This window comes from Hylobates moloch, unplaced genomic scaffold (genome assembly GCF_009828535.3).
Source record: "Hylobates moloch isolate HMO894 unplaced genomic scaffold, HMol_V3 SCAFFOLD_12, whole genome shotgun sequence".
Lineage (NCBI taxonomy): Eukaryota > Metazoa > Chordata > Mammalia > Primates > Hylobatidae > Hylobates > Hylobates moloch.
Genome location: NW_026652287.1, coordinates 80,663,740 through 80,673,601, shown reverse-complemented (window position 1 = coordinate 80,673,601; position 9,862 = coordinate 80,663,740). Strand labels below are relative to the sequence as shown.

At 41.7% G+C, this 9,862-nt stretch overlaps 1 protein-coding gene across 1 annotated transcript; it reads right to left on the bottom strand.

Annotated features, from left to right (window-relative positions):
- Positions 1 to 574: 574 nt before the first annotated feature.
- MYF5 (myogenic factor 5) lies at positions 575 to 3,318 on the bottom strand. The gene is made up of 3 exons (XM_032171669.2): positions 2,666 to 3,318; positions 1,797 to 1,872; positions 575 to 1,385 (listed from the first exon to the last, which is right to left on the bottom strand). The coding sequence occupies exons 1-3, from the start codon at positions 3,164 to 3,166 to the stop codon at positions 1,195 to 1,197; spliced, it is 768 nt and encodes a 255-aa protein (XP_032027560.1). The 5' UTR covers positions 3,167 to 3,318; the 3' UTR covers positions 575 to 1,194.
- Between the last annotated feature and the right edge of the window lie 6,544 nt (positions 3,319 to 9,862).

Sequence of the window (9,862 nt, the reverse complement as noted above, 5' to 3'; positions counted from 1 at the left end):
ATAAAATTTAAGAGGCTGTAAAAAGAAGGAAGACAACTCAAGTCTGTCTCACTTCAGTATAATTTGTGTAAGTTTTCTTATGTTGGCACTCTAGCAATATAAAAAAAATCAGCCCAATACCTTTAAATATTTTATTGACAATATTAGCATATATTATCAAGATATTTTCAGGCAGGTAGTAAAAGTAAGTGTGACTTAACTCATGCCTTCTATTGTACTATAGGTATTAAAATGATGTAATGTTGTATAGTCTTTTTTAAAATAGCATGTGTTATTGTTCTGAATAACCTCTATCTTCCCTTCACACACAAACGACTTGATAGTATATGGTATAGTTCTAAGATAAAGGAAAAGTTTCATTTAGCAGGTTCACTTGAAATATATTTAAAATAAAAATATGACATTTTCATTTGTGACATCAACAGGACCTAAACTGGGTACATGAGAATGGTAAATATTCAGACTTATCTGAAAAGCCAACTGTTTAAGTATTTTCAGCCCAACGTAAAGATTTCATGTCAATGAATAGTAATTCCATTACGGGTGTTCTTTTAAAAGATCATGAGCCAAAATATTTCTTGTAGTAAAAAATTTTATTTATGGTGGAATTTCCAAAATTTCTTATACCTTGAAATTATCCACAAAGTACTATTTTGTGCTTACATTTAAAAGATATATTTCTTACAAGAAAAGATCAAAATATATACATTAGGCAGTATTGTTATATTTTTATTTAATACAATATAACTAAAGGATTAAAGAGAAAAGAAAGTTAAATATATTTAAAATTCCATTTAACTGATTCTCAGCTGTTTTAATGTTTTAAAGAAAAAAATAAAGCTCTAAACACCAGAGACATTTTGATGAGCAAAATTTATAATATATATATGTATATATAAGTTAAGCATTGCAACAAGCTACCCTCAATGAATGGCCTCCTATCAGAAATAGTATTATTAGAACTATGTATTAATATCTAAAGCAAAGAATAATAAAGAAGAAGAAAGTATTATTTGCAATGATGACTTTTTAGTTAAATACACTTTCTTATAAAGTGGCAAGGTAATCTTTACAAATTTACAACTGAAAAGAAATCTTTATATACATGTTGCCTTGGTTTGGGACTTTTTGAAGCCCTCTTCTTCCTGTGTATTAGGCCCTCCTGGAAGAAGTCATATAGACCAGAAAATTAGTTCATAGCACATGATAGATAAGCCTGGAACTAGTAGCCCCTGGAGTTGCAGGCTGTGAATCGGTGCTGGCAACTGGAGAGAGAGAGGCCGGATCCTGGAGAGGCAAACCAGGTTGCTCCGAGGAGGTGATCCGGTCCACTATGTTGGATAAGCAATCCAAGCTGGATAAGGAGTTTTTATCTGTGGCATATACTAAGGATACAAAGAGAAAAGCATTAAAAAATAATTAGCCCAAGATAGACAGATTTGCTTATGTTGCTCCTTAAATTGTAGGTCAGCTCCTCTGACACCCAGAGGTCAGGTGGTCACAGAAAGCCTAACACAGAAATTTGCAGCAAATATCTGGCAGTTCCTGAGGGGTAGAGGTAGGGATGGGGAAGCCCCCGATAATATTTCAAGCAACAGTGTGTGTGCATGTGTGCGTGCATGTCTGCTAGGGGGATTTAGAGCAGAAGATGTGTTTATTTTGCTTTACCAAAGCCTCCCTATAAGAACCATCACTTCCATTCTCTTCCCCAATACTATCAGGAAGAACAGAATTTTATAGGCTGAATTGTTAGGTTGAACTGGTTTTTAAACTCCTGTGACGTTATCAATTCTTACCATTTGATACATCAGGACAGTAGATGCTGTCAAAAGTGCTGCTCTTTCTGGACCAGACAGGACTGTTACATTCGGGCTATAATACAAGACACACAACAAAGTTTATTTTCAGGCCTTGGCAAAAGATGTTCTGACCAACGGTGAGGCTGTGCTTGCCCACCAGCTCTGTAACCGAACACTGTCAATCACCTTCACTGCCTTGATTTAGGAAGGGCTAGCCCTCTCCAAATTCCCAGGGCACTGAGGTCAATCTCTGTGCTTGAAGAAGAGGAGAGCAGCAGCAAAGGGAAGAGGGGGTGGAATTCAGCAGCAATGTGCATTGGGTTAACCATGCAAAATGGATTGGAGTAGAAGAAAGCCACACTAATTCAGGGAAAGAACACTTTCCCAGGGCAAAAACACATTAAAACCTGGCAGCCTTGGAGCAAACGCCCTCTAAAAAGAATGCATCAACATCTTTCAGCCAGGCCTCATTGGAGCAGGAACTGGGGCCGTGTGGGTATTTCTTTCCATTTCCTCATTAAGTTAGAAACGGTGCCTTTAGATATTAGTGTAGGGCATGATCCACAGATGGCATATTTTGAAAATAAATTCAGGAATGGAGAAAACATCCGAGTGATCATTCACAGCCACCCATCTTCCACGTCAACCCTCGATTACAGTGTACACCTAGAACCTGCTAGAAAGTTAAACTAAAATCTTGTTCAGCAGCGGTTTGGGGAGTCTTTCTAAATGTGGACCCCTCTCTTCTTTTAAAGCAACTCAGCATCTGCCTCCACCCCACTCTCCCCACTACACCAGGTTAAATGAGGTGTAAGGACTTTAGAAAAGATTAGGGTAGCCTAGCAAGTACCAGATCTATTGCTTACCATGCCATCAGAGCAGTTGGAGGTGGGGCTGGTGGGCTCCGAGCAGCTCTGTCCCGGCAGGCTATAGTAGTTCTCCACCTGCTCTCTCAGCAACTCCTGCAGGCTCTCGATGTAGCGGATGGCATTCCTGAGGATCTCCACCTTGGGCAGCCTCTGGTTGGGGTTGGTCGTGGTACACCTCTTGAGGGTTTCGAAAGCCTGGTTGACCTTCTTCAGGCGCCTCCGCTCGCGCATAGTGGCTGCCTTCCGCCGATCCATGGTGGTGGACTTCCTTTTGCAGGCTTTGCAGGCCCACATGAGGCAGTGTCCAGCCTGGTGGTGGCCGGTAGGCGCTCGCACGTGCTCGTCCTCGTCTGAGCCCTGCAGCTCTGCTTTGTGCGCTCCGAAGGCAGCCACTCGCGGCACAAACTCGTCCCCAAATTCACCATCGGGGGACGGGATGCAGGAGCCATCGTAGAAGTACTCAGAAGGTGAGAACTGGCAGCCATCCAACACGTCCATCCTGCAGAGAGGCAGGCAGTGCACCTGGACGGCAGCGAGAGGGATGGGGAGAAACGGAAGCCTGGAGCCTCCGCCGACGGGCAAATCCCAGGCGGAGCTCCCTAGTCTGTCGCTCCGGTAATTAACAAGGGCAGACGCCTGTTGGCCTGGGTCGACAAGCTGGGGTTGGGGTTCTTTATATATTCTTTCGGGAGGGAGGCCGGCCCCAGTGGCCAGGCACTATTAGCATATCCCACCGCAACCCCCGCGGGGGCTGTCTGGACAAACCTCCGCCTTTCCTCTAGAGACAATCTGCTGTGTACTGCCCCTTTTGACGCTAATGGTTTTACTGCACTTCTGCTGGGGCGGGAGTGGGTCCCCAACCTGCTCATTTGCACTCTCTAGATATGCTAAAACAAGGGATCACTTAAGGAGTGTTTCACACAAAAGTAACGAAGGCAGTCCAACTTTTTGCAATTGCACACACATTTTAAAATAGTGGTAATAAACAGAAATCCCTTTCGGCTGGCACCAAGAGCTGACCTGCCCTCCCAATCCTGGGCATGAAGAATCACCTGATTTGGGGGTGTTTGTTTCTCTTTTTCATGAACTTTAATTATCTCGAAAATTTTTTCCAGCAATTGGATTGAATAACGGTTACTAAAAACTTGAAGTGGCATTTTCAATCTTGGAGTGAATACAGGGTTTGCCTTTTAAAATCTATTTTGTATAGCTTCAGATGAGTAAAATTTTGCTCAGATTGTCATTTATTCTAGGCTCTACCTTATTGAGGGTAGGGAGGGAGGTTCCTTTTCCCATGACGGGGCTTGCTCTGAGTTCTCCCTGTATGTCTGCTCATCTAAAAGGAGGTGGGGCACAGGAGGGCCAGGTGACCAGGAACATTCCTCCTGTTCTTGCTTCCTTCATTTTCCCCTTCTGTACGTACTTATTGATCACCTTCTCCTTTGTGCCAGGCCTTCCCTAGATCCTGAGCAGGCCAAAGACCTGCCCTGAAAGTGTCTCTAAGATTTCCAATAGAAGAAGCCCAGTTTTCGACGGCAAACTCTCTTTCCAGGGGCGAGTCTCCTTTCTCCCTCTCTTTCTGCTGGGCCCTGTCATTTCTACAGACTAAACAGCCAAGCTGGGCTTTGGGGTTGCTAATTTTCTGCTTTCAGGCTAACTAACACCGTTACAGATGCGTCCCAGCTGCCGCCACTGCAATCCTTGACTCGTGTAAAATTTCCAACTCCTCAAACCAACAGTAACTTCACACACTTCAGTGACAAAAGCCTTCCAGAAAAGCAATCACAGCAGGGTCTTTAGAACTTCGATGGATAGAAAGCAAGAGGGGAGGGTTGTCATTTAAGTGAGAATGAATCTATTAATCAGCTTTTACCAATCCTCCTCCACCCTTAATCCACTTTCAGGTTATTTGGGTTGGGGAGGTGCTGTTTATATTTAGGAAAAGCAATTACTTAAGGTCTACACAATTAGTCTGGGGTTTTGGACTAGGTCTTGTGGCCCCGTTAAAAGAAGCAGGAGTGTTCTCAACTCAATCTAGGGTAACCCAGTTCAATAAATATAGTGGCTCCAAAGTTATTGGGAGGAGGAGGGAGTTTTCCTTCCTATTATTATTATTATTTCTTTCAGTGAATGGAACTTTGTACTTTTTTTTTGCAGAATTATTTTCTTAAAGCAACACTGGTTCATTGATCCAGCATCTTCAGGGGCCAGAGAAGTAGCAACCTTTTCAGGGTGAGATCTTCTCTCTAAAGTGAAGACCTTGAAAACCAGAAGTGGGAGAGTGACACTGTCAGTCACTAAGGTTTGCTAGCCACACCATTGCTGTCTCCTCTCTTCTGTCCTGTCATCTCTAAGACAAAGATCTCTCCTGAAAATCAGGCTCCCTCTCACACCAATGGGCTGCTTAATCATCTGACCAGTGGGAAATCCATCTGCACCTTTTTTAGGGCTATTAACAAGTCTGTGCCTTTGATATGAATATGGTATCCAGGGCTACGCCAGATAAAAAGAGCCAAGTTCAAGAAGAACCCAGGTGGAATCTAAGATGCCGTCCACGCTGGTGGAAACATTCAAATGCACAGCAAATGCAAAGCACATTGCTACCTCTGAAATACAATAGTGGGTAGATATCCTCCCTCAGGAATTCTCAGCCAAGTCCCACAGTTTCTATTAGCAGCCGTATGACCACTTTTTTATTTTTTTTGGCTGTGGAGTCCACAAATTAGCTCGGACTTGTGCTTTGGACACAAATAAACTTGGTCTTTAAAGTTGGAGTGAAAGTTAAAGGTTACGCTTCTGCTCATCTTTCAGCTAATTTCTGAAAGCACTTAACCTGATTTGTACTCAAGCCCCTCAGCGTGAAATATTTTTAACTAACAATTATTGAGAATTTTCTATTTGCCGCGCACTGTTCTCAACCCTTTCCATAGATTAACTTAACAAATAATACTCCAAACCACCCTGTGGGAGCTATTATTGGGCGCATTGTAGAAAGAAAGTAAACCCGAGCTCCAGGGACTAGGTTATCTGCCCCAAGGCCACACAGGATTGGAAACTAGGCATCCTGTCATTACAGTTCCCACTCCTGGAGGTGATTTTGTTTGTTTTCTTCCTCAATTAATTTAGGCTCCGTGCGCTTCCTTAGGGCTCCAGAGCAGAAACTCGCAAAAGCTGGCTACTCAACATCTTTCCCTGGCTCCTGTGCCTGGGAAGATGCTGTCACTCAGGAGCCTCTGTCAGTAAGGGTAGTTCTCAGAGGTTAGAGCTGTCTCTGGTAAGGTGATCTCAAAACAAAGTTACCAGAGTGCCGCGAGCGAGTGGAACTAAAGAAGCCGAGAAAACACAAGCGCCTGGCGGCTTAGTGGGACTTGCTAGCAGGAGAACAGGGTCCGGAGTTGAGAGCCCTTGGGACGCAAGTGCTGAAAATAGGATCTCAGAGCACCAAAGTAAAAAGAAAGAAGACAAAACTTTTAAAACGCTGTCAGGGGCGAGAGAAGAAAGAGAGAGAGAGAGAGACAGAGAGAGAGAGAGAGAAAAGCAATATGCTAAGACGGTAGGCAGCCAGCACCACAAAGATCGCTACAGTGTCCCAATTCAGGAGCGGTCTCCCTGCTCTTTTCCCAGGGGAGACCTGGAAGTGAAAAATAAAGAACTGGGTGAGCAACATAGAAAAAAGCATTTTTTTTTTTTTTTTGAGTGGGTTGGCCAGGGAAGCATGGGAAAAGTTTTAAAAATGGCTCTGAAAAGATCTACTCAGGGCACCCTTTTGTACTCAAAGTCGGACTAGATTGGCTTTTGCTCCTCACACAAAGAATGAAAATAAGTTTTCCACTATTTCTGCAAAGAAGTGGATTTCTTGCTTGCGGGGAAAACACACATTTATTTCGTATGTAAACAGGTTGTTAGAAATGACACTCCAACACTCTCTGCTAGGAAAGTATAACAGTAGGTAGATGAGGGGAAGAAAACCCAGTCATCTCTGGTGCTATAAATGGATACCCACTAAGGCTCTGGTGAAGTATTTATTTATTTCATTTCTTTTCATTTTATATTGTGAAAAAATAAATACATTTGATTTTCTTACAATTTAGAATTAATTATAACCAGGTTCTAATTGCAATGACCTTTAAGTAACACCAACTTTTTTTTTTAAAGTGAAATCTGTGTTAGTTTAAGCATTATGGCAACACAGTAATATTGATGGACAGACCACACCAGCAAAATGATGCTCATACCTTCCTCTTCTAGTAAATTTTGCCCACTCTAGGCTTTCTGCATTATTGAAAATTCTCTATGCTTTTCTTGGAGGGAGAAACCAAATACATATAGAAGGATACATCCATTCCAATTCAATTCTGCCCCTACCTGCAGATCCTTATCAACTCCTGGACTAAGGGGGTTGTTCTTGATATTTTTTGTATTATAGATGACTTCACAATGTGCTAAACAATTGCAAACTGCTATTAGCTCTGGGAATCAGGCACACCTAAGTAAACACATTAGTACCTGCCAGAGCTGCTGGAAGAATTTGTGAAGACAGCTGAGGAAGACATTGGCCTCTGCTTGAATTAGAGGACTTCCAGGAGAGATCAAAGGCCTAAGTAAGGACATTTAGCAGCCTTGAGAGTACAGAAAGTAGCCAGTTCTTACAGCGTTATATTTGTTCCAGCACATGGCATAGCCATTCCATCTCAGACTGACTCTGAACTAGGCTTGCAAAAAAATTGCTTTTTTTCAGAGTGAAACCTCTATGATGGAGGATCATCTTTTATAAGTGTAGTAGTTTAAGGGAGTGACTGGAGGGGCCTGTCAGAGAAATAGCTTGGTGGTTTGGCTCTTTGAGAAAATACTATGTTATTGATAATTTATCAATGCATTGGATTAGGCAATTAGATATTCAAAGCTTAAACAAAAATGTTAAAAAGAAGTCCAGCTATGGTGTTGTGGGAGAGCGATTTTGAAATGACAAAATGGGATAAAATATTACTAGAAGAAAAACACAAGTAGGTAAATTCTAACTTTAGTAAAAAAAGAAAATGTTTTAATAAGGATAGAGGTCATTTTCAGCATCCCAAGATTTCTCTGCTAGTTTCAGAAGTAGTTGTGAACCCTAAATTCCAGCATTCCCTCCACTCCCAAAACAAATGCAAGAGTTTGGAGAAAAGTAAATTAGACTGTTAGACCTAAGAGGATTTCCAGTGTTCAGGTTTGGAATTCAGTGATCCAGGTATTAAAATTAGTATGAAAGCTGGCATTTGATTTTCTGCAAATTATTTCTGTAGTAATATAATAAAGAAAATCACTCATTATTTTGTACTTGATAACTTTATACCTGCCTCTGGAAAGAGGCTTGAATTTAATCCCAAATTGCTTATCTTTACCAAGTTATTATGTCTTGATTATCTGCTTCCACAGCCCTGTTTATTTTGGCTTTGGCCTCAGTAAAGATTATCATCATTAATATCAAACAAAAACATTTTAATTGCAAACACACCAAGGATTTCATTGGAAAGCCTAACATGTCATCTGTAGCAGTGGAGGTCACATGAAGTCTTTGGGAAATATTTGCTCTATTTAATGAAGAGACTTCTATAGGCAAACTTATTCCAAACAATTTCTCAAGTTACCCAGCTAAGAGAGATAGAGAGGATTTGGCTTGCAAAGACTGAATAAAATCCATCAACAAGTAAAGTCCATGAATTAATAAAAGCATTCTGCTGTTGAGCCATTTATAACACAGATTTTACTATAAGTATATGCTAAATTATAAATTAAGTGAGTTCACCTAATCAGTTACATTATTTTGTGTTGCATAATAAATTTGAATTTTAAAAATAGAAGTGTGCGTATATACAATTTGGGGAAAATCCCTATTGATTCTCAGGGAGAAAATGATGGGTATCTAATAAGCATAATTAATGGGCATAGACACTACCCAGACATATTCACACATGTTTTGGTTGGATAATTTGAAATGCTTTACCACTTATTTTTTTAAGTTACTGCTCTAATTTGGAGTTCACTAGCTAGCCACTATTGAGAAAGACCTTTTGGAAAACAAATACCAAGGAGAGCCAAATTTTTCCCCAGACCATAAAATGTTGCTTATTAATTTCCCAAGGCAAGCTGGGCTCAGTGGAATGGGCCTGTAGTCCCAGCTACCTGAAAGGTTGAGGCTGGAGGATCACTTGAATCCAGGAGTTCAAGCCCAGGCAGCAGAGACACATCATCCCTTAAAAAGAAAAAAAAAAGGAAAGAAAGAAATTGCCAATGTGCCAAGGCATCTGTTTCACAGAGCATGATGGTTAAGAACACAGGCTTGAATCCATTGATAATTGCCTGGCTCTGAATTCTGGCTCTATGCAGTATTTAACCAAGTGCAGGAAACTCTGTTCCAAGCATCTTCTGTAAAGTAGGAGTAATAGCAGTACCTCTCTCATCTGTTGTAGGATTATGAGTTAATATTTAAACACTAAGAATGGCTCATTTATGTTGCTTTTCTTCTCATTGTCAATACTTTCCCCAGCCAGAGCAAGGAAAGGCTGAAGAAACTATGGCTTTTGATGGAAGAAAAGGGTCTTTGAATTGACTAATGAAGAAGAGAGCTGGCATCTAGTGTTTATTTTGTGCCATTTTGGCTAAGCACTTCACATGTGTTATCTCACTGAATCTTCACAACCTCAGGAGGAAACGGGACTAAGAATGAGCAGTGACTAGCCCTGGACCGACCGTGGCAGCCTGGATTCCATCTAGGTAGCCAACCCCACACAGGCTCAGCAGTTCGCATCCGCTAAATCTCCCACCTGCCTCTGCCAAACCTTTAAAAGAGATTGTTCGTCAATGTCAGCTTCCACTAGGAACCTTTCTGCATTTTAAATTTGTTTTAGAAGAAATCTGAATTTCCCATATACTCAGAAAACGCAGTGACTATTATCCCCCGGAAGAGGCCTTCCTTTCTGAGGGGAAAAAGGGGCAAGATTCAGCTCTGTACCTGCAGGGGGCGCTGTCTGTCGTGCTATCCGGAACTTAGGTGGGCAACAAGGTCCAGCCTTTGGAGGGTTAGGAAGGAAAGGGTGGGCTGGGAAATACTCAATCCGATTTGATTTTCACATCTGCTAACTGAAGACTAGCTGTTGGGGAGGAGGAGGAAAGGTAGAAGTTCAGGGGTGGGGGAAGGGAGTGAAGGTGCCACTT